Below are 25,422 nucleotides of genomic sequence, written 5' to 3'. Positions count from 1 at the left end.
ATGGAAGGGTACACACTGTGTGAATTACCTTGAGGTTCAAATGCAAGCAAAACGGATCTCCTATGATAATAGTGGTTACCTGGAGGGAGTATGGCAGTATTACAATGCATATTTTCGAGGCACAAAGGACCTTCTGGGGTGTTAGGAATGTTCTAGATGTTGATCTGGGAGGTAGTTACATGGTTGAACACATGTAAAAATTCACTGAGCTGTGTACTTGAAAGTTAATGAACTTTACCATAAGAAGTATTTCAATGAAAAATCTAACATTGGAAATGATCACAATAGGTTTGAATGACATGGGAGACATTTTTGATAATAGTCATAAGTTGCACATGTAATGTGATTTGAACTTCGTAAAAAATTAATGGGAAAAAACTGAAAGAAAATATACCGACGTATTAACAGTGGTTTCTGGATGGTGGGTTCATGTTAGTTCCATTTCTTTACAGTTTTCAGTGTTTCTCAAACTTTCTCTAATGAAGTATATTACTTCAATATCAGAAAATGAAATGGAAGTAACTATAGCTGGGAAGATATTTGACATACAGCACGTAGCCTGCTTCGGATCCTCTGTCCCCCCGTTACTGGCCCCCCTCCAGCACCTCTCCTACTCATGCTGTCTCTCTCTCTCTCTCTCTCTCTCTCTCAAAAATAAACATTAAAAAAAAAATTTTTAAAGAAGATGTTTGACATAACTTGTCCCTCAATTATAAATGAAGTTTGCAATTTTAGGGGTGAATGAACAATTCAGAGATGGGTGAATTCATAGGGTCGTGGAGTTACAGAGGGCTTCGCCATGGAGTAAGCCCACAGAGGAGGAACAGCTTTGAGGGAGGGGTATGGTTGAAATCAGGGATGGTGGTTGGTCAGTTAACCTTGTGTGATGTTTCTTTCAGCCTGGTCTGACTTTGTTTCTATCCACTTGGTGGACTCTGTGGACCTTCAAGTATGTAATTGCTTTTTCTACGACCCTAACGTGATGATCTTTTAAACCATTTGTAATTCATATTCTTAAAAAGCTCTTTTTCTATCCTTTTACATCCTTAGGCATTACCATTTGCTCTGTTCTCTATTTTGAGGCTCCTTCCCCACACCCCCCACTCTGCTTCTCCATATGCCAATGTGAGTTTAAAAATTGTGCCAAGCCATTCTCTCCTCCTGAAAAAAATCAATAAATAAAAGACCCACGGAAACGCACACACACACTCACACACATACAGAGACACACGCGGAGCTCCAAATGATCCATCTGTCCTGTTGAAGATATTCACCACCCACTTCATCCTGGTGCAGGCTATTTTTGTTTGCTCTGTCTTGAGAGCTCCTATATTGGAAGCCTTTATAGAGGACTTTGGTGTCCACCAGAAAATGGAAAGCAAAGCACTTTGTTTTTCTATTTTATACCTATTGCAGGGCTGTGCGCAAAGAGATGTTCAATAAATGCTGATCGAATTGCCATTATACAGATCACGGTTTATGCTACATTCGGATTTTCCCAGGCACAGCTTCACCGATGGGTGCACATTTATAATTACGAAGTGAATTGTGGGAAGGGTACTATTTTTTAGAATCCAGTATTTTTCCTCATCTGTTCTCTGCAAACCTATATCCTCTTAGGTGAGTTTAATTACTACGTTTTCAAATGATCTGTGATGAGTTGAAGGATGAACTGAAGCCTTCTCTGAGTGGGTTTTTTTTTTTTTTTTTGTAACTGCTTTTCTCCTTTTCTTGGCAAGATAAGTAATAGCATTATGCTATGTTACTGGAAATTTTAATCAATAAAATGCACGTGTCTTTAATTAGAAGGCTAGGAAGTGCTGCTGAGTTGGGTCATTTTGTTAATGCGATGAGCTGAGAGGGTCAAGCATTTCTGCACAGAGGGTCAATTTGAGTAACTCGAGTCTAGATGGGCAATTCTAATATTTTTCCCAGATAACCTCCGTGAAGATTCATCTTCAGGTCCAATGTTCATAAATATTTGTGAAGCATCTCCGCAGAAGCAGACACAGAGATGGAAGGCTACCTTGCCTTCAAGAAGTTCATGGTCCAGTGATATTCCCCCCCTCTCTTTCATCTATTCCTATGGCTCCAGCCTTCACTTTGATGGACATTGCCAAAGATACAGCCCCAGCTTCAATCTTTCCCCTGAGACTCAGAGGAGCAGTCCTATTTCCTGCAGGAGACCACTCCAGAGATATTATGGTGACATCTCGAACTCATTATTATATCTGAACTTAGTTCATCGTCAACAAAATTCAGTCTCTTTCCTGTGTTTCTTGTCTCAACAGCTCTATTTTTTTTTTTTCCAGTCACTCAGGCTCTATTCTTTGGAGCTCTAACCAAACCCCTTCTATCTCAGATTTATTTCCTCCTTTGTAAGTATCCATATCTTTGTATTGTGGCCATCTGTCCACTGGAGTCAACTCCTGTAAATAACCACTGCCCATCCTCAGTGTGACTGGGGGTAGGAATCCACGCAAGAAAGGGATGGCTCCATTGGGTACTCTATATTTGTGGGAAGTTGTTAGAGCTATCTTGTGTTCCTTAGCTACTAGTAACTTTGTCTTAATCCACTTGCCCCATGGTTGTCAGAGCTCATCTGTCTCTCTTCCCATCTCAACCTGAGCCTGGCACTATCCCTCGGCTTCCTTCTCCCACGTGCTGACACATCACTGACTACTCCCCCATTTCCACCTTCCTTTTAGATTCAATATTTCCAGAGACAGACAGCTCTTCCTCCTCCAAGAACTGCCCCTTCTAATTTGGCACAGTCTGAAGTCTTCCTATCCCCAAATACTGCCCATCCAGGCAGCCCTCCCAAATCATGGCCTGCCCCAAACAGTGACAAGGTTTCGATACCGGTATGCTTTGGGATGCCAAAAGTAGGTATTGCATTTGTTAGCAGTTCCAAAAGCTCATGGGATGGGTGTTTACCATGGGGTAATAACACCAGATTATGATTTATGGCATACTGGAGAGAAGCTATGGTTTTTGCATCAAGAGAAATGTTAGAGGTAAAACGTCACAGGGAAACATGGATGAATTTCAAACACGTGCTGAGCAGAAGAAGCTAGAGGCAAAGGGGTACAAACTGGATAATCTATGTGTATGAAGTTCTAAGAACTGCAGAAATGGTATTAGAAATCAGAACGGTGGTTGTCTCTGGTGTGGAGGTGGGCATAACTGGGAAGGAGCAAAAGGAACTTTCCTGAGTGACGAAAGTATTCTGTATCTTGACAGAGATGTGGGTTACAAGGGTGAATGCATTTGGCACACCTCATTGACTTGCATACCTAAGATCTATGCTTTTCACTGTGTGTGAGTTAGACCTTAATTGTATAAAAGAAACAAAAAATTAATATGTATAATAGTATCCTACTAGTGATGAAAGAGAAAAGGTTATATAATGTGGAGATAAACAAAATAATATCACGGAGAAGGGACGTGTCCTTATATTTGTGGCAAGGAAGAAAGTGCGATAGATAAACTTTGCTCTGAAAGTCCAGCTAGGATCATATTCTTAGCTGTTGGGGAGTACGTGGACCCCTATGAGTGGCTCACAGCAGAGATGTCGTAATTAAAATCTGATTTTACAAACGAGAAGGTATGAATCTCTTCTGTGAAAATTTCCAATATTTCTCAAAACTTTGCACCCCACTGCCTTCCTCCAGTACCTGAAATAAATCACAGCTGTTGGGCTAAGCTTGGTGGGTGGGAGGGTTTACACCACAGGTATCCATAACTTACATACGCGTTCCAGACCGGTAGCCCACAGGCCACGGCAGGCCTGTAAGCATGTTTTCTTTTCTTTCTTTGTGTGTGTGGGGACGTGGGGATGGTTGTAGACAGGTTTTGTTTTTTTTTAAACTGAGTTGCAAATGTTTGAAATTTGGGGAGATTTCACACAAAAATCTGAACAGCTGGCAATTCTTGGGCTGCATTCCCAAAATAGCAATGATTGCCTGGATCTGAGTAGGGGATGTACTTTACACATATCTTACCACTCAAGTATCTCAGAAGCAACCTACAGCCTCAGTCGTTGTTTTCATTTCTATTTTTAGCCCCGTGAGTCTTTGAATTTGCAGCCTTTGCCCTAATATGTATAGAGTCCCTCCTATGTACTAGGAAGTGCTAAGGGCTTTAGTAGATACAAAAGGGAGATACTATTATTACATCCATTTTACAGACAAGGTAATCAAGGTAATCAAGGTAATAAGTGAAACACTCACCTGAGGGTTGCCCAGCAACCTCAGCGAAGTCAGGATCTAAATGAGGTTTTCTTACTCCAGAGCCCAGGCGTTTACCCACCACGTTGTTGTTCTTCTTTATGTATTAAAAAAAAAAAAAAATGCTTATTTCTTTGAGAGAGAGAGAGAGTGGGGGAGGGGCAGAGGGAGATAGGGACAGAAGAGGATCCAAAGTCGGCTCCCCACTGACAGCAGAGAGCCCAATGTGCGGCTTGAACTCACAAACCACGAGATCATGACCTGAGCCAAAGTCAGACGCTTAACAAGCCACCCAGGCGCTTCTTCTTCATGTATTTTTTTTTTTAATTTTTAATGTTTCATATTTTTGAGACAGAGACAGCCAGCAGGGGAGGGGCAGAGAGAGAGGGAGACACAGAATCGGAAGCAGGCTCCAGGCTCTGGGTGGTCAGCACAGAGCCCGATGCGGGGCTCCAACGCACAATCCATGAGATCATGACCTGAGCTGTAGTCGGCCGCACAACCAATTGAGCCACCCAGGCGCCCCTTTTTCATGTATTTTTAATTCATCCACTATTTCATACTTACCTCTGGTTAGTCAAATTCTTGTAAGTTTCCTTACAGTTTATTTTGAGAGAATAATACCTGGTCTCCAAAGTCTCTTGATTGCATCCCTAGCATTAAAAAAGAAAACCCCCCACATATTTATGTATATTATTTACTGATAAATAATACACTTGACTATATTAATGTTGTGTACATTCAGAGGCATACACATTTAAAAATGTTAAAAAGATTATATACATATACATATGTGTGTATATATATATATATATATATATACACACAATTTTCTTTCTATATCGTGATGTTATCTTTTAGCCATTGCCTGTTTTGGCAAACAATATATAAAATATAAAATGACGCCTGGATGATGATTCTTCCTGAAAGCATCTTTCACATCAGAAACTCCCAATTTTGTATCCAGTGAAATCATCCCTTCCAGATCGAGGGTGGGGTCAAAAGTCACCAGAGCTGGTCACACTATGGAGACGAGAAGCGCAAATTCCCCTTTGTTAGAAAAGTAGTTGTCGGTCTGGAGCCACACTTAAAAACACTGCGTTCTAAATCCTGAAATTCCAAATAGCCAGAGGCATCCTTTATTCATATTAAGGTCTCGGATTTGCCTTTGGGGAATGTAGCTACTCTGCAAACATCTGATTCTGACAGTGGGTTTAGTTTCTCTTCTTTCTTTCTTTCTTTCTTTCTTCCTTCCTTCCTTCCTTCCTTCCTTCCCTCCTTCCCTCCTTTCTTTCTTTCTTTCTTTCTTTCTTTCTTTCTTTCTTTCTTTCTTTCTTTCTTTCTTTCTTTCTTATATAATTTATTGTCAAATTGGCTTACATACAACACCCAATGCTCATCCCAACAAGCGCCCTCCTCAATGCCCATCACAGCGGGTTTAGTTTCAAAGGGAGCAGTAACCTCTGGGTCTCAGTTTCTCAGTCTGAGATGTGGGGGCTTCGTGTGGCGAGCTCCACCCTTCATCTGTCAGGACTGCTGCTGTGATTAACACATTCGTGGTGATAATGTACTTGGACAAAAACAAGTACTGAGAGACGCAGTTGATAATGAATCAGGGTGAAATGCATCTGTGGATGTGTGCCAGGTTTTCCCAGAATTCTGACATTCTAAAGAAAGAATGGCAGTGAGCAGGTTGTTGGGAGGCATTTTTTTTTTTTCTTGGTGCTCGCTCAAAGGTAATGCCGTGTCATTTCTCTCAATAGAGTTGTTCATATGTGGATGGATAGGTTCTTCCTTCTAAGACCTTCCCAGTTTCCTGAGTTTCCTTCCCATCGTCAGTTGTGATCTGAATAAAGCTTTCTTCAAGAGCATACTCTCTTTGAATTGTTCTTTTCTGCCTTCCCCCAATCCACTTATTTTCTTAATAAGTTTCTTCTTCAAGGTTCAGATCGAACTTCATATTTTCCATAATCCCACCAGTACCAGGCTGACTCAGTCTTTCCTCCCATGCGTTTTTATAATGTCAGAGCATAGCATTGAGAGCGTGGTTGAAGGAACACATTGGACACATACCCCCTGCAGACTCCCCAAGGGAAACACGTTTTGTGTGCTGTTGCTGGGAATGTAATTGAAATACATAAAAATGGTCCCTGTAAGATGTGAAACACAAGGGGCGCCCGGTGGCTCAGTCAGTTAAACGTTCGACTTCGGCTCAGGTCATGAGCTCATGGTCTGTGAGTTCGAGCTCTGGGTTGGGCTCTGTGCTGACAGCTTAGAGCCTGGAGCCTGCTTTGGATTCTGTGTCTCCTTCTCTCTCTGCCCATCCCCTGCTAGCACGCTCTCTCTCTCTCAAAAATAAACAAACATTAAAAAAAAAAAAAGATGTGAAAGACAAACCACTTGTCTTTCTGAAACACGTTTTCTTTAAGACACAAAATTAAGAGGCACCACTCAACCATATCCGAAAATCTCTAAGCCAACCCCGAACTATTGCTATTTTTTATTGCTATTAACTCTACACTGGGGTGGTGTTTACTATGTTGCATTACAGTTGGGCCTGTATCGCCTGAATCGCCCACTAATTTATGTGCTCTTTGAGTGCCCCGGTCTTATTCACCATTAAGGCAGCTAACGCCTGACCTGTCATATTGTAGGTGCTGAGTAAGTATTTGTAGAAGGAAGATAGCTCCCTTATGCGATGGATGGAGAAAAACCTGGCACTGATTTTAATCAGGTCTCCTATTCTCTTCCTTATCTGTCTTGCATATTTCTTAGGACCATAAACTACAAGCAGTTCCTCTTTGAAGTCCAAGTTTAGGTCCAGAGGTGAATGATTGCAAGAAAAGGCCCTGGGGAGCAAGAGGCCCTGATTGCAGCATAGTCAGGAAATAGATTATTGGGAGATGGTTGATGTTTTCTAGTAAACTGACCGTGAACATGAGGTTTGCCAGGGTGAGCTGGAGCTATTCTGTGTTGAGATAGATGAATTATAAATACCTCAAACTGTGTCACTGGAAACGGTCCCCTCTGCATTTTCCTCTGGGAGGGCCGTGGAGGGGGAAGCAGGATCAGGCAGGCTCCGTGCACCTGCTCCAGGGCCAGCACCTCCGGCAGAGGAGGTCCCAAGAAACGCTGACGCTGGGGCTTCTGGGTCCACGTTCATCTATTTATCCCACCAGCAAGGACAGCTTGTCTCCTAATAACCAACCACTGGGACAGCTTCTTGTGGCCACAGCTGGCTTGGGCCTCCCGGGCTTGTGCCCGTCACTTACTGCCTTCCAGTTCAGTGGCACTTTGATAAGCTGTGATCTGCGGGAAGGTAATCACATCCTGCCTGTGTAGGAATAGGAGTTCTTAGGCCAATCAGCATAAAATGTTTTTATTGTCCTCCCCTATTTAAGCAGTTAATAATGACCGAAGTGTGTTTTGTCTTTGATACTTGCCTTCGACCTAAGTATTGGATATTCACGTTTCACTCAGAGTTCTTACCGAGAATGGTCAAATTCTCTTTACAAGGCTTTGAACACCTAGTGTGTGGGGCATACAGTTCAGATGCAGGGTGACAAGACTCCTGCCCTCTAGAAGCTTAGCAGGAAATAACAGGCTACAGATAACCATATGACAGTGCAGGGTGTAATAAATTCCACAGTGGTCAAAAATTTGGTCCTCTGATCCTATGGAACAGATTCATGGGGCAGCCCGGTCTAACATACGGGCCTTGAGCTCCGGGATGCGTGTGACCCACCCAGAGCTGATCCCCGTCTGCGGCTTCTTCCTTGAAGGCCCTCCAAGCCTGGCTCTCATTGCCGTTTGGAAATCTTGCCTGTGGGGGGTATTGTCAGAGAGTGATCTGAGAGGCTTGCTGTCTGTTCAACTAATTATGCTTCAGTCCTCAGAGTGCCTCAGTGCTCTCAATCCTGAATGCTCAGCAGATTTTGTGTAGTATTTGAATTATTAATGGAGATGATATGGGAGAGGGGGCTGGGCTGCTGGTTCTGTTCTGAGCAGGTCCTGGGCGGGTGGCATTACGGGAAGAGAGGCAGCCACTTGCAGAGTGAGGGAAGAAGCAGGCCTTCCAGAGGAGCCCTCCCCCGGCGGGAGCCTGGGCCAGTATGCTCAGAAAATCACAGCCTGCTTTGGAGGAAAGGGTAAGACCCCTTCAACAGTGGGCTTCGCACAAGAGATGCCCAGGGCTGACAATGCAGATGAAGAGAAGGACGAAACTTGAGGCTGGCCGGTAGCAGAGAGAGGTGGGTCGAGGCGTATCTCGAGGTCCCACTGTGCCCCCTCGGCGGACCTTTCCCACTTGTAAAGCTGTTTCTCTGCTTCTTCTGTTCTGTCTAGCAGCAAAGATCATCCTGATTATTGGGAGCTACTGCAGGTGTTTTCAGTGTGCTTGCTGAGCTCTTTTGTTTGCTCGTTTCTGATGAAAAGCAAAACAAAAACTGAAAAGCAAGGAACCCTCTTACCACTGATGAAGCCACAGGCTGCCAATTCAGACCATTCCTTTAGAGAATGAAATCCCCTAAATAGTCACACTAGAAGGTGGTGATTTTCCTCTCTTAAAAAATTGTCTTTCTTAGCAAGAAGCAGGTGGATCTCAGCAGATATTTTCAAGGGAGAGGTAGGCATTTGTCTGGGAGCGGGGGCGTGTGGGAAAGACCTAAACCATAACAGAGCAAAAGGAAGGTCAGGGTTCATTTGTGAAAAACATGGCTGCGGGAATTGACCTGTGACTGGCGCATTAACAGCAGTAATGAAGGCATCCGTCCCCTGAACACTGTGTGGCCTCAAAACGCCTGGCTCTGAGGTTGGGGTCCGCCTCGTGGTTGAGCAACGGTAGCTCACAGACAGCTCAGGGCCTCTCGGTGCGGGGCGAAGCCACTGGGAGAATTTGCCCACTGATGGTTTCTTTTCATAGTTTATCTTAGAAGAAGGGCTTGTGCAGGTGCCGTGGAACTGTTACCAGAGGAATTAGAAACGTCCCACCCAATGAGACATGCAGGCCACTCAAATCTTGGGCGAATGTTAAGCGTTTGTAATTAACACTAGCTTTGCCGTGTAACGCCCTGTGATACTTTGTCATACAACCATAGCAACTGTCCCCAAATGCACTGCACCTCTTCATAAATGCTTTGACTGTAATTTTCCATGGACTGTGGCAAGAGGCTGATATTCATGCAGCAGTGGAAGAAAGGGATCCACTGATGTTTCTTCAGGGATCTTCTCCATACTGTGCTCTCATGGCTGAAGGCATTGCCATCAGGCAGATACCCCTGACAGCATATCTTTAAGTTTGGAGGCTTGGCTGAGGGGAGCGGGGCAGGGGGCTGGGTAACATGGGGGGAAAGGATTAAAAGGTACGAGCTTCCAGTTATAAGAGACAGGATACAATGTACAGCATAGGGAATATAGTTAATATTGCAACCACTGTGCATGGTGATGGATGTTAGCTAGATTTATTGTGATTCCTTCATCATATATGTAAATATTGAATCACCATGTTGTACTCCTGAAACTAACATAATATTGTATGTCAACTATACTTTAATTAAAAAAATGTGTAGGTGTTTGTTTAAAAAAAAAACAAACAGGAGACTTGGCCTCTATTGGCCATTTACCCTGAACTATGTAAATGAGGTTAGATTAAGAGCTCCGGACATCCTGGTGAGTGGAAATTAGTTCGTGAGTGTCCAATGTCAGCACTGACTCTGAATCCCAACCACCCATCATCTGAGCTTTACCTTCTCCACCACCCGAGAAAGGAGCCACCCTGTCATCTACACGTAGTCAGACTATCTTTAAACACAAACAAACCTTGGGAAACCTGGGTGGCTTAGTCAGTTAAGCATCTGACTCTTGGTTTAGGCTCAGGTCATGATATCATGGTTCATGGGATTGAACCCTGCATCGGGCTTTGTGCTGACAGTGCAGAGCCTGCTTGGGATCCTCTCTCTCTCTCTCTCTCGCTCTCGCTCTCGCTCTCGCTCTCTCGCTCTCTCTCTCTCTCTGCCCCTCCCCCACTTGTGCTTTCTCTCTTTCTCAAAATAAATAAATAAACGTTTAAAAGCAAACAAGCCTCTGTTATTTTCATCAGCCACATATGGCTCTCTTTCCACCCTGATCTAAGATTCGTGAAATAGATCAAGCTTCTTACATATAGTCCTTTCATTGTAGAAGAACTCAATGCTTTCCTTCATATAATCTATTGGAACACAGTTGCTTCTTGAACTGTAGGGGGTGGCCTGAAATATGTTCTGCTGATACAACAGATAGGTGTTGAGGTAGAGGCCATATTATAGAATTTGTTTTAGGGGGCAGTGCTTGACAGGTTTAGGGACCAAGAAGGCACAACAGCTTTGCCGTGGAATAAGTATTCCATGGTTACACGTTAGCCTGGTCAGGAAGACGCTGGATTTGAAGAAAGCAATCATCGTATCAGTCCAAAGTCTATGTTGGTACATTGTTAATGTATACTAGAGCCTGTGTTTAAAGTGGCTACATCCAGGGGCGCCTGGGTGGCGCAGTCGGTTAAGCGTCCAACTTCAGCCAGGTCACGATCTCGCGGTCCGTGAGTTTGAGCCCCGCGTCAGGCTCTGGGCTGATGGCTCGGAGCCTGGAGCCTGTTTCCGATTCTGTGTCTCCCTCTCTCTCTGCCCCTCCCCCGTTCATGCTCTGTCTCTCTCTGTCCCAAAAATAAATTAAAAATGTTGAAAAAAAAAAAAAAGTGGCTACATCCAGACTCTCTCTATAAACACACACACACACACACACACACACACACACACACACACACACACTTCACAAACAAGCCATGTGAACATACCTAAACAGATAGAGGTGCTTGGGTTCTCAGTTTGCAAAGAGCAGGGCTATAGGAAACTAACCATAGGAAGAAGCAATTAATGGTATAGGGCACAGGTTCCCACTCTATGATGTTTATTAGAGAAACATTCTAGAAGAACCTAGGTCTGAGATGGGCATCAGACACCTGTGTTTTAAACAAATTGGTTGAGTAACCACACTTAGGGAAACATTGCTAAAATATCTTACATTGTATATCCTAAGGATTTTGAAATAGACAAGCAAGAAACAGAACACCTACAGATGATTTTACCTGCTCTGTAAACTGTTTCTAGAGGGAGACCTTGGAAGGATTTATTTTCTGGGGGGCAGTGTTGGTCTAGGGCTTCATTCCCCAAATTTGAGAACAGAAATTTCAGTAAATGACTGCGATCGTAGACAGTTCCCGTATTTCCACCCTCCCAACTCCGTCCTAATCTGGAAGACCTCTGGGATTGGGTCTACCCCTCCCTTCCTACTGTGCCTTCCATTGGGCTAGAGTCATTCTAAGCAAATTTGGATTCTCTGGTTCTTGAGTTCTGTTGCCAAATCTTGCATTACAGATCAAAGACCAGTGCCCTTTCTGTGCTTCATCTATCTACAGCTTTTGTGGAAGGACATGATGCCTGGGAGGAACGATCATAACCTGGGAGTCAGGAGACCTAGATCCACCATGGGCTGGCTGTATTGTCGTGGGCAAGTCACTTAGCGTCTCTGAGACTTAACCTTCCTCATTTTAAAGTCAAAGGGCTGAAGTAGATCAGTGTTTCCCGAATGCTGGTCCTAGTCTGGGGAACTTTGAGGAATAAAGTTCCTGGGCCTCACCCCTGCAGCATCTCATTCACAGGTCTTGGGCTAGCACTCCAGAGTTTGTTTTTCAAAAGCTCAACGGAAGATTCTTAGGCACAATGACACTTGAGAAGCACTGGACTAGATCATCTCTGAAGGCCTTTCCAGCTCTATAATTCTGTTCTGTTTAGAGTGTGTAAGGGTTTTTAATGAAAAGAAAATGGTATTAGAACACAGTGGCCCAATGACACTCTGATGTGTGGGGTTTCAGACTGTCATACATTGCGCTTAATATTCCTGAGTGGATGTCAGAGGGCAAATGCTCCTTACGAGGGTTGCCCTTATATATCAGCACCCCAGTTGAGTGAGAGTCCAGCTGGCTTGTCACTTTGTGAAAACACGCAGCTACCTCCATGGTAATTCTGCCCCCATCATGTGATTCAGCCAGAGCTTCGGCAACAGCAGGCAACCAAAGAAGCAACATTAAGCATATTATTAGCATTGCATTAATGGAACAAGGCAAAAAGATTTTCATGGCACTGTAGCAGGTGGAAAGGATTGTGGGGCACCGGGGTGGCTAAGTCGGTTGAGCTCAGGTCATGATCCCAGGGTCGTGGGATCGAGCCCTGTGTCAGGCTCCACACTGACTGAGTGTGGAGGCTGCTTAAGATTCTTTCCCTCCCTTTGCCTCTCTCTCTCTCTCTCTCTCTCTCATTCTCAAAATTAAAAAAAAAAAAAAAAAGACAATGGAAAGGATTGTTTTCTATGGCCTGGAGCTAGATTTGCCGCTAGTTGAACGTGAAGATCTCCCTTGAGGTCTCTCTTCCGTGAGATGTGAAAGACTGAAGAATCTGGAATTATTTTCTGAGTTTTTTCTGCCGTGCATTTTTAGATTACATACAAGAGGTGCATATATGCTTAGACCTGTTCACAGTACCTGCGGTAATGGCACAGTAATGCCAGGTGATATTACCATACTAGGAATAGTTACAGGTGAATTCTTTTTTTATTTTTTTTTTATTTTTTTTTATTTTTTTCAACTTTTTAAATTTATTTTTGGGACAGAGAGAGACAGAGCATGAACGGGGGAGGGGCAGAGAGAGAGGGAGACACAGAATCGGAAACAGGCTCCAGGCTCCGAGCCATCAGCCCAGAGCCTGACGCGGGGCTCGAACTCACGGACCGCGAGATCGTGACCTGGCTGAAGTCGGACGCTTAACCGACTGCGCCACCCAGGCGCCCCAGGTGAATTCTTCTAGATATTGCAACTGTCCTTTCTCTTGCTCTGCATTTTGCTCTGGTTTTTGAATATGCATTCACGTCGCAGACTGACCTAGGTTCGAGTTCCCGGTGGCGACTGTTTTGATACCTGATCAGCCCTAAGCTCTCGAGGGTAATCACTTAAATCCATCTCCCCTAATCTTCCTACCGGACAGTGAGGTTTGAAAAACAAAACGAAACAAAACAAGAAGGAGCCAGAAGAGTTGAAGGGCAAGCACAGCTTGGGCTCCTGGTGTCCATTTTCTTTTTTTTTTTCTTTTTTAAATTTTTTTTCTGTTTATTTCTGAGAGAGAGAGAGAGAGAGACAGAGCATGAGTGGGGGAGGGGCAGAGAGAGAGGGAGACACAGAATCGGAAGCAGGCTCCAGGCTCTGAGCCGTCAGCACAGAGCCCGACGCGGGGCTCGAACCCACGAACCGTGGGATCGTGACCTGAGCCGAAGTCGGTCGTTCAACCGACTGGGCCACCCAGGCGCCCCTCATTTTCTCATTTGTAATCCGTGCCAAGATGCCCTCCTTCCTCGGTCTAAAGTGTCTGGGGAACCTGTGCAGCTCTGAGAAGAGCGGCCTGTCCTCCTCCGAGAGAGCCAGCACCACGGGCTCGTGCAGAAGGACGCGGGTTGTCGAGGATGTGCGTGTCACCAGCACCCCCCAGCCTGCGCACAGGCGTGCCACCATCACTCACGTGTTGTACCTGCACCCCGAGGCCTACTGCACGCTGGAGCACTTGATTAGCAACTTGGATCCTCCCGGTAAGTGAAGGAGCCCACTCTGCTCACGGCTTTGTGTTTCATGATTGGCTTCCGTAAGGAAGTACTGTGTAGAGCCGTTCGGTAGTGTGTTCCTCAAAAGAAACACTATCCCTTGTATATAATTGATGGGGTGAGGGTGGGAGGAAAGGAGAATGTGACAAAAGTACGGCTGCAGAGCTAAGTTCTGAGGATATTTTTGTCTATGATTTTATAATCTCAGTAACCAGGGTGTCTCTTTCCAAACTTGGTGCTCCCGTTCGTCTATAATAGGAAGTGTGAGGAAAAGGAAAGCTCTCTATCCACGCACGCTGTTCTGTCATATGTTAAGGCATGGATCGGAAGGATACATCCGAGGCAGCCAATCGACCATGGGAAAGGATGACCTACGTAAAGGCGAGATCGCAGTTGTGTTACCGCCCAGGGTGTGCTCCTCTTGTGCCATGTTTAGAAACAAAGATCTGTAATGTTTGGAGAACGCGTGGAGGCTTCTTTTCAGGGAAGCGCGTTAGAACGGGGCCACTCGTCCACCTCCAGAGATGGAGCAGACGTAGCCTATGGGCAAGAGTTTCCGCACCAGGGACTTTGCACACTTGGAATGTGTGATTGTGTGACCTAGTTGCTCGCTCCTGGTCAAAATCAGGCTAGAATCAGTACGGGAGGCAAAGGCTGTTAGACACGGTCCCTGCAAACACGGGGACATGAGCCAAAGGAGCCAGAAAGTCAAATACATACCTGGTGATTCTTGGCCAGCTAAGAGGAAGGCAGTGTTGGATTAAGGCGAGGTGAGGTAGGTGAGTCAACCTATATTGGGGTGTTTTATTTTGCTTTTCACAATTAATTTTTAACAGCTTTTCTGAGATACAATTCATACACCATGCAATTTCCCCATTTGAAGTATACACGATTTTAGTATATTCACCGATATACACTGACATGTGCCACCATCGTCACGGTGAATTTTGGAATATCTGTGTTGTCTCAGAAAGAAACACTGGACCTTTCGGTATTATCCCACCACCTTCCCGTCTCCAGCCGCACCCTTAGGCTTAGGCAACCAGTAATCTACTTTCTGTCTCTATAGATTTCCCTATTCTGGACATTTTGTATGAGTGGAACCATATGACATGTGGTCTTTTGTGCCTGGCTTCTTCCACTCAGCATATTTTCAAGACCCATCCATGTTGTGTCATATATCACTGCTTTGTGCCAATAGTGGTGGCTAAATATTATTGCACTGCTCGGTTAAGCCACATTTGATTTATCCATTCATCAGTTGATGGACATCTGGGTGGTTTCCACCATTTTGGCTGGAAATGGTGGAATAATTTTGTGAATTATGTGAATTCATATTCACATAATTTTTGTGAATAATGCCGCTATGAACACTCGTGTACAAGTTTTTGTGTGGATGTATGTTTTCATTTCTCTTGGGTGTATAGACAGGAGGGAGACGCGTGGGTCCCGTGATAACCATGTTTAGCCTTCTGAGGAACTTCCGGGCTGTTTTCCAAAGCAGCTACACCACTTTACATTCTTACCGGCAGCATATGATGGCTGCAACTTCTCCCCATCCTTGCCAGCACTTGTAATTATCTGACTTGTGATTCTACCCATCCTAGTGGGGATGCAGTGACATTTCACTGTGGCTATACTGAGTGTTGGCTGGGACGGGGAGGAGTGGCCAGCAGATCAGCGCTAAGGCAGGACCATGTGGGGACCTGACAGATGCTGACGGGATGGTTCCTTGGTTCTCTCATTCTCCACTTCATCCTTTTCAGGGGAGCCTAAGTGGGGGTGGAGAAACCATGACCTCTGCTCCCAGCCACCTCATTAGCTACCCTAGAAGGACTTTATTCAGAACCAGCGGACCACACCTCTTGCAGTTCAGGCTGAGAGAGGTGCCCTGAACTGCAAGATATCACACCTCCACGCTGGCAGACGCCCAAATCCCTTTACTGAGGGAAAAACCCAGTCTATTCCACAGCCAAGGATAAAAACTAAACATGTAGGTTTCTCTCGGAGCTAATACTTTATTGTGAACGTTGTTCGGCGCTGCTACTGAATGCCTCCCCTAAAAGAGATTGGAATCGGAAGTTGGAATGAGCTGTTGATGCCCATGAAAGAGATAAGGTCTGCTGGTGGGAGAAGGCAGGAAGTCAAGGGGAGACCAGTAAACTGTGGTTGAGTGAGAGTGTGCTGGACAATTGCTTGTCAGTAGGTTCGATGACATGGGAACAAGAGAAAAAACCGTATCAGAGAGAGCCCTGGGTAGAGGAAAGAATAACCATCATTGGGATATCCATATCTTAGTGAAGGCAGATAAGGAAATCTGGGGGATCGGTTTAGTGTGTGGCTTTGGAGTTGGACCTTCCAGAATTTCAATCCCAGCTCTTCAACTTACTAAATGTGTTATTTGGGGAAATTAGTGTCTCTAAGTCACAGTTTCTCTATTTTAGAAGGAAGAATGCATACCTTCTGAATGCTGTGAGTAGGTCCACCTCTAGGGTGTATGAGTCCCTGGGCAAATAGTGTTTTGTGGAGCCCCTGTGTACATGAACACTCTGAGTCACCGCAAGTCAATGTGTCAACAGCCTGATCTTGTTCAATCATGGGAAAGTAATATCATGCCAGCCTGAAGGAGTGATCACTCATCAAAATCCCTTCCTGGAATCAAGTCAGCTCCAGGCCCCTATGATAATCCCATTGACAGGAGTCCTAGAGCTCCTTCGGGAGCTCCTCCAGATGCCCCCAGGGCATCTGGTCAACCTCTCCCCCTCCCCCCACCCCGCCCCCCCTTGCACAGCATGGGAGAGACAGAGGATCATCAGCGAGAGCTCCAAAGAGCAGAGCAGGCTGGGATGCCCCACCCGGACATCACTGCTGGCCCCAGCTGATCCCAGGCACCAGATGGGGACTTAGACATTTTTGAGGGAGGTGAGGTTTGGGACCAGGGGCCGGGTCTAAGGGCAATGTTGATTATGGGGATTCAATGAGCACATGCATCTCCCAGCTGTGTGGCGCATACAAGCATCCACTAAATTTTAGCTACGATAATAATACGATAAAATAGTTTATTATTTAAAAAATAATTGCTATTGTTTGTCTTCCACTGCTGTGAAGGAATAAAGGCCCAGACTTCGTGCTGGTGGGGCCCAGGGCAGTACAGGAGGTGAGATTCCCAAGAAGCCACCATGTGTGCTCAGAATATCCCGTCTAGGACAGGTGCTTGGAGGAAGTGCCCCCTCCCTCAGCCATGTATTAGCAGTATTAGCAAAGCCAAGTGCTCTGAAGCAGGCAGCTCCTGGCAGGATGCTCGGGGTATTTGGCAAAGGCCTCCTGAAGCTGCCAGAAAGACCTCAAGGTGCTACAGCATCCTGTTGTTGTCTGGTGCTCAACTATTATTTATTTTTGAGAGACACAGAGAAAGAGACAGAGCGCAAGTGGGGGAGGGGCAGAGAGAGGGACACACAGACTCTGAAGCAGGCTCCCGGCTCCGAGCTGTCAGCACAGGGCCCGACGCAGGGCTCGAACTCACGAACACACGGCGAGATCATGACCTGAGCCGAAGTCGAGCGCTTAACCGACTGAGCCACCCGAGTGCCCCTCAACTCCTACTTTGAGTTGTACAGGGCTCCATGCTCTTCAAAGTGTCCCTACGTATATCTTGCCTTTGTCGCGCTCAAAACAAGCCTTGGAAGTCAGTAGGCAAGGAACTGTTTTGTCCATTTAAGAGCAGGGAGGGAATGGGTCCAAAGATGGGACACGGCAACAAAACAAACATACAAGTGAATGTGCAAAATAGCTTCTGCATGTGGATATGACTCTCTCTCTCTCTGATCATCAACGAAGATTCTAGAAGAATGAATGAAGCTATCCTTCACTGAGGGCCTCCTAGATCTCAGGCACTGTGCCAATCGCTTTATAATGTTTCCGCATCAACGATTCATAGTAACACAACAAAGGGAGTACTGCTTTTATCCTCGATTTTTCGGTGGGGAAACCAAGGCATCTGATGTGAAAAGAAACCTGCTGAAAGTCACAGAGGTAGTGAATGAAAGAGCTAGACTTGGACTTGATACCCAAGTTTGGGTCTTACCCATTTTACTGCGTGGCCTCAGCCCTGTGAGCCTGAGGACAGATCATCCATGAGATCTGGTGAGTTTCGGCGCTCCTAAAATTTGTTTCTGGTAGGGCCGACTAAGCACTGTAGCAACTCAAATGTGATGACTTTCTTATAAAATAAATTGTTTTTCCCAGGAAAATTAGGAAATATTTCTTTTCCCTGGTTCACGAATACAAGCGATCTGTGTGGGTTTTTCTCTTTCTTTTCCTGTAGGAACTTAGGGAAGTTTTTGAAACTGTGTTTCTTTCTTGAAAAAAAAAATGTTTTAACATTTATTTAATTTTGAGAGACAGAGCGTGAGTGGGGGAGGGGCAGGGAGAGAGAGGGAGACACCGAATCCGGAGCTGGTTCCAGGCTCTGAGCTGTCAGCGCAAAGCCCGACGCGGGGTTGCAACCCACGAACCGCAAGATCATGACCTGAGCCGAAGTCGGACGCTCAACCGACTGAGCCCCCCGGGCGCCCCAAACCTGTGTTTCTTTCTGTCTCTCTGAGCTACCGCGTCTGGTAAAAACGAAAGAGCATATTTAGGGCAAGTATCTTCTTGACAAACAGGAAGAGACTGGCACTGTTTTCAAAAGCCCTAAGGATATCTGGAAAGGGTTCAGTGATTATGTTGTCAGCTGAGTCCAAATCCCAAAGCAGAATGTTCTGGACTGGAGACCAGGGACCAAAGTAGACTTGGCAGTCCTCTCCCCAGAAAAATAATTCGTATCCCTGAAGATAGAAAGGTGTTTTTGCTTTGGTTCAAGCACCTGCTGTGTTCTCCTCATTATGTTTACTAGAGCCCTAGGGGCTGTCTTCACTTGGGATGGTCTCCCCAAGACTCAAACACTCACATGACTGAGAGAACCTCCTGGGTGTTTGCACACTCTTGTTTCTTAAAGTGATATCAACCTGTTTTCAAACTGACCATGACATAGAATACTACGATTCTGTAACATTTCTTTTTGTGTCCCTTTCCCACTCCATTTACTGTCACTAATCCCAACCCCATAGGTCAGACATGTATGTCAAATGGCCAGGGGAAGGGCTTAGGTATTGAGGGACTTTGTTGTCTAGTTCAAAGAGATATCCCTCGAGACTCTATAGAGCTTTTCAGTTGTACCTTCCTGGTGATACCGAGGCACCATGTTGGGAAAATGTTTTTTTTTTAAATACTTTGCAAACCTCAGACTCATCTGTAAAGACCCTCCCTTTGGGGCGCCTGGGTGGCGCAGTCGGTTAAGCGTCCGACTTCGGCCAGGTCACGATCTCGCGGTCCGTGGGTTCGAGCCCCGCGTCGGGCTCTGTGCTGACTGCTCAGAGCCTGGAGCCTGTTTCGGATTCTGTGTCTCCCTCTCTCTCTGCCCCTCCCCCGTTCATGCTATGTCTCTCTCTGTCCCAAAATAAATTAAAAAACGTTGAAAAAAAAAATTAAAAAAAAAAAAAGAAAAAAGACCCTCCCTTCAATTTGAGAGAAGTGTTCGACCTGGCCATGAAAAAAATGTATCCCGAGACATACTGCAAGAAAGCACATCTCCTTCCTCCCTTCAGCCCTGCTCTCCTGACTGGCGGCTTTGACAAGGGGCTGTCCTGAACACAAAATACTAACAGGAATCTGGTGCTCTCCAGGAGCTGGCCTCAATTCCTCTGGCACCCCGGGCCACCAGGGCCACGTCCAGTTTGATGATGGGATGTGGTTCCCTTACAACAGCAGGCTTACTTTGACTTTTATTCTTTTGGAGATGGAAATGATGGATGGTGGACAGTTTCTTCTGTCTCGGGAAGGCACCGAAGGAGACTGGAGATTTCCAGTCTTTACTGTATGGTAAAGCTTTCTTTGATCTACAGTTCTCAATGACTCCTGTTAGCCTCCCAAGGCTTCGTATTGCATTAGTTTAATTCTGTTTCCCAGAATCATAGTTTTAAGCTCTTGACGGTCAGGCCCTGCCTTTCTATCGTGTCCAACCATTAACCCCCAAACGCCCACATCAGACATGCTTGTCACAGATGTTTGAAGGCCCCTTTCCCCGTCGGCTTCTCTCTGCACGTGCTGCTCTGCTGCCTGGCGTAACTTTCCTGGTACCTCGGAATCTCCAGCAAGATTGGGCTTAAGCTTTTCCTCCTCTGGGCAGGTTTGTCTTCCTTCTGGCCTCATCGCCCTCTGCGCTTCCATGGCATCCTGTGTGGATTTCTGCTAGCGTTGCCTATTTACAAGCCTCTCTTCTAATGCGTTGTGAGTTCCTCACCAAGGGTGGGGAGAGATCCACATTCATATTTTTATTTTATTGTAGTACCTGGCATGGAAGAGCCCATAAGTGTACAAGTAAACGAATGAATGAACGTTTGCCGAAATCAGATCACTGCGTTCGAACACAAGGGGCATAAAATTGTCTCCCTGCCTTCAAGTAGCTGAGGTTGGGTGAGGCTCCGTGGTGCAGTGGCTGCGAATGCCGGGCTGTGGGGTCAGACTGCCTGGCCAAGTTCAAAGTCCAGCACTGCTCCTCATGAGATGTGCGACCACATGTTATTTAACATCTCTGAGCCTTGGCTTTATCACGTGGCAAATGTGATGATCCTGCCTACATTACGGTAATATTATGAAGACTAAAAGAAAATATAAACATAGAAGAAGAAAATATACCAGCAGGTTCTCAATCAGTGTTGCCCCCTTTTCTGTGTCTCTCAACCCCAAAAGTGTGAGAAGCCAGATAAATGGCAAGGTAATAAATACTACTCGTTGTCAAAGGAAGGAAAAGTAACTCGGGCCTGGGGTGGCCTGGGCAAGAGGAGATGGGATTTGAGCTGGAAAATAGAAAAGATATACCCAAAATACGAACAGAAGGGAAACATCTCAGTAGTATGAAAGTGCTAAGAAAAAAAATCGAGGACGTCTTTCACTTAGTTACCCTGCCTGACCCTTGGTCCAGCCTTTTTTGTTTTTTGTTTCTTTGTCATTCATTCATTCATTCATTCATTCATTCATTCACATTCAGGAATGTGGACAAGTAACTATTTTCACAGGAGATGTTCTCATCTAATTTACTTCCTTGAGTCACTAAATATGCTGAAATGCTCCATTAGTTTTAATTATATGTACTTAAAAATGAATCTTATTTAAAGTCAGAGGATAAGGCAGTCTGTTTAAATTTATTGTCTGGCATTGTTTTTATACTGACTTTAAAAAAATTTGTTTTCATCCTGGCTTTAAAAAACTTTTAAAAAAGGTTCTTACTCAGAGTGGCCTACCTTCACAGAAACCCCTGAGTTAGCATCATTCGATCCTAATGATTGTGGGGTATAGCCCAGTGCTTAGGATTATAGACTCCTGCTAACTTAGTGAGTCAGACATGAGTCTGGAATGGCCCCGGGATGCAAGACGAAGGCTGCCAATGGGAAAGCAATGGGAGATGATGTGTTATTCATTAGAGTAGACAGGTAGCCAACCCAGGAGTGACTCTGTCCTTGGAATGCATGATGAAGGCTGCCAGTGCGAAGGTAGCATAGTTGCGTGCTGTTAGGATGCAGAGATAGCCAGGAGAGCGAGGCCTCCTTTGTCAGCCTTGGGAAGACACCACACAGAATGCAGTAGAGGAGTCCTTTGCAAAATCAGAATTCATGGGACCTTCAAATTTAAATATGTTAGAATTCTAGACGGACTCTGGTGTGCCTTAGAATTCTAGATGCTTTTTTTTTTTTTTTTTTTGAGAGAGAGAGAGTGAGCATGGGCACACGAGTGGGGGGTCCGAGGCGGGGGGAGAGAGAGAGAGAGAGAGAGAGAGAGAGAGAGAGAGAGAGAGAGGATTTTAAGCAGGTTCTACACTCAGCGTGAAGCCAGTCACAGGGCCCAAAACCCACGACCCCGGGATCATGACCTGAGCTGAAATCAAGAGTCAGACGCTTAACCGATTGAGCCACCCAGGCGCCTCTTACAGGTAGAAATAAAACTCTGATATCAACACCCTCTTAAGGGCCTGGGAGATTGAGGCTCAGAGAAGTGAAACGACTTTCCCAGGTCTGTCATATAAGACCTCCCCTCTTTGGGGGCACTTCCTGTACCACACAGGTGCTCATTCGCAGATGGTTATGTGTGTACGTGTCTCTCCCTACCAGGTAGTAAGGCTCTTATATAAGGCAGGAACATGGCCTCATTTCTCCAGCGTATAACACAGTGCTTAGTACATTTCATACATTTTAAAAATTCGGGTATAATTCGCATGCCATGAAAACAGACCATTTTAACACGGACAATTCTGTGGCTTGTTTAGGATATTCGGGGCGTTGTGTAACCATTACTCCTGCCTAATCCCAGGACATTTTTATCACCCCTAAAACAACTCTATATCCATTAGCAGTCACACCCTGTTGTCAGCACTCTCCAGACCCTGGCGGTTACCGATCTACTTTCTGTCTCTGTGGACTTGCCTCTTCTGGAATTTCATATAATTGGAGTCACACAACATGTGGCCTCCTGTGTCTGGCTTCTTTCACTCAGCATCATGTGTCCACGGTTGATCCATGTTGTGGCAGGTGTCAGTACTTCATTCCTTTTTGTGGCCAAATAATATTTCATTGTATGGATATACATTTTGCTTATGTATTTATCAGATGATGGACATTTGAGTTTCTGCTTTTTGGGTATTATGAATCTGCTGTGAACACATAAGTGCAAGTTTTTATATGGACATATGTTTTCTTTTTTTTTTTTTAATATTTATTTTGAGGGAGAGACCACGTACACACACACACACACACACGTGTGGGTGGGGGAGGGACAGAGGTAGAGAGAGAATCCCAAGCAGGCTCTGCACTGTCGGCAAGTAGCATCACGTGGGGCTCGAACCCACAAACTGTGAGATCATGATCTAGGCCAAAACCAAAGGTTGGATGCTTAACTGATTGAGCCACCCAGGTACCCCTGGACATATGCTTTCAATTCTCTTGGGTATGTCCCTAATAGTGGGATTGTTGGGTCATATGGTCACTATATGTTTAACTTTTTGAGGACCTGTCAAACCACTTTCCCCAGTGACTGCACTGTTTTGCATTAAAATTCCACTTAATACAATTCTAAATGAAGTCAAAGCTCTTCCCCAAAAGTGGAATAACCAGTTTTCACTACAATAAAAAAATCTCATATGGACATTCATGTCTGTTTACATCCCATGTCTTGACCTTCAAAACCCCTTATATCCCTACCACTTAAGGGTCTGCAGACACATGACGCATAGGTAGGTAGGATCTTTGCTCTGAGACATTAATTCTCTGCTTTCTTTATTCTGCAGGTGCCCCCAAGTTTTATTTGGTTGGTGTTTAGAGTAGAGAGCTTTCCTCATCTAAGTTCTGTAGCCATAGATAGCAACTGAAATGGATCAGAGGACGTCAGAGATGGTCTGACTCACGGTGCCCAGAAAAATCCAGCTCACAAAGGTCTGCGTACGGCCAAGTGGAGAGCGAGAATTCTCATGACATAGAATGAGTCCCTATGGGAAAAAGATAAGCTTGGGAAGAAACGCCAAGTACTTGGGGCCACTGCCAGCCCTTCCTCCTCCCTTTCTGTCCATCACAACCCAGATCATTTTCTAAGGTCATTTTTGACATCACCAGAATATTCCAGGGCGTTTAACATTTGCTCCTCTTGTGGGACAATTCCCAGTTCTGTTTCCTATCACCATTTTCCCTGAAGTGCTATCATGTGATTCTAGTATGTAGCTGGGTACATTCATCTGTTATCTTTTCCTCGGGCCACACTTGTCCTTGAAGGGTACAGTCAATCTCTGTAAATCACTTGGTCGCCAGCTACTGCAGAGGTACAGGCTGCTTAATAAATAACTGCCTAATTGTTGAGGTCATCAACTGGTCCAGTATTATCCTTGAGAGAAATACTAGGTGCTGTTAATTTGTTTAGTAATACTATCAGCTGAACGTGATCTAGCATAGATCATGGTTCAGTTGGTCTATTTTAAGAGTTTCAAGAGGATATAAGCAGCTGGTTCCAACACATTTTTGGTTAGCTTCTTTATCTAGGTACCGGGAGTGGTCTAATTGATTTTCTGTGTGTAGCAGCTGGTGAGATGTTGAGCTCAATGCGGCATTTGTAGGATTTTCTCAGTCTTTCTGATTCCAACCCCTTGCTAACCTCTTTTTAGAGTTATTTATGTCCTAGTGCTATTTGCCGAGTAGAATGTGAGCTCACTGAGGGCTTAATCTAGGCATCCTTGATCTGTAGCCTCTTTCAGTCCCTCAGAGGTGATGTTACGCATATTACAGATGCTCAGTAAATATTTGTTAGCATAATTAATAAGTCAACTCTAACTTATTTCTCCTCATTATTCCCCAATTTTTGCTCGCTTTGCTTTCAATCGCAGGATGCTATGCTTTAATGCTACTCGTGAGGCTTACTGCTTTTTTCTGGGTACAAATGCAATAGCCAGTGAAGCATACTGGTAAATGTTCAGCACTCTCAGTATATTTTATTTAGGAAGGGAAAAACTATATTGTGTAATCCAGATCCAAAAGCAAGAAGAATTTAAGTTCTAAATGTTTCTCTTCCTGTCCTCCCTTCTAGTCTTCTCAAACCCTAAGAAATCCAATATATACGCAGTGTTTTCTTTTTTTTTTTAATTTTTTTTTTAATGTTTATTTATTTTTGAGACAGAGAGAGACAGAGCATGAACGGGGGAGGGGCAGAGAGAGAGGGAGACACAGAATCGGAAGCAGGCTCCAGGCTCTGAACCATCAGCCCAGAGCCCGACGCGGGGCTCGAACTCGCAGACCGCGAGATCGTGACCTGAGCTGAAGTCGGATGCTTAACCAACTGAGCCACCCAGGCGCCCCTACGCAGTGTTTTCTGTCTAGCTGGGGAGCAGTGAGAAGGGAGGAAGGGAATAAAACGACTTTGTATACCTCTTTCAGAAACACAGCCAACTTGACACATGGCATATAATACTAGCACAAACTTTGGTTAGATTGTAGAAATGTGCAGCTGTTTAGAAATTTTTAAAGAAAAAGAGGTTAGAGTGGGAGAGAGCCAAAGCATAAGAGACTGTTAAAAACTGAGAACAAACTGAGGGTTGATGGGGGGTGGGAGGGAGGGCAGGGTGGATGATGGGTATTGAGGAGGGCACCTTTTGGGATGAGAACTGGGTGTTGTATGGAAACCAATTTGACAGTAAATTTCATATATTAAAAAAAAAAAAAAGAAATTTTTAAAGAGAGCTCATGGATATATGTAAATATAATAGGACATCATTATGAAATGACTCATTTCTGTAGAACTTGATAAAGGTTATAAATCACATCCTTCCCCCTAAAACACAATTGCAGGCTTAACGGAAATTTGGGGTCATATTTGTTTATGAGGCAGTTGTTACCAGAGTTCATCTGAGTAGGTTCATTTACATATTTTAAAGGAAGAGACGCATTAG

The 25,422-nt window shown here is 44.9% G+C and overlaps 1 protein-coding gene across 29 annotated transcripts in view; it reads left to right on the top strand.

The window, feature by feature from the left end:
- The window catches only part of ABLIM1 (actin binding LIM protein 1), a 292,950-nt gene that overhangs the window by 91,145 nt on the left and 176,383 nt on the right, over positions 1-25,422 (top strand). For 3 of the 29 annotated variants that reach the window (XR_009252633.1, XR_009252632.1, XM_058697864.1), the window contains exon 1: positions 13,612-13,892. The exons of 3 other annotated variants lie outside the window; for them this stretch is intronic. Coding sequence is in view for 4 of the 26 variants with exons in the window: in XM_058697864.1 (XP_058553847.1) it covers positions 13,649-13,892 (244 nt within the window). In the remaining 22 variants the exon portion in view is untranslated. Of the gene's footprint in view, positions 1-13,611; positions 13,893-25,422 lie in introns of those variants that run through there. 23 more of the 29 variants (XR_009252654.1, XR_009252643.1, XR_009252642.1 and 20 more) reach the window with 13 other exon arrangements.

Source organism: Neofelis nebulosa, chromosome 13 (genome assembly GCF_028018385.1).
Source record: "Neofelis nebulosa isolate mNeoNeb1 chromosome 13, mNeoNeb1.pri, whole genome shotgun sequence".
Classification (NCBI taxonomy): Eukaryota; Metazoa; Chordata; class Mammalia; order Carnivora; family Felidae; genus Neofelis; species Neofelis nebulosa.
This window is presented reverse-complemented; position numbering and strand designations above follow the sequence as displayed.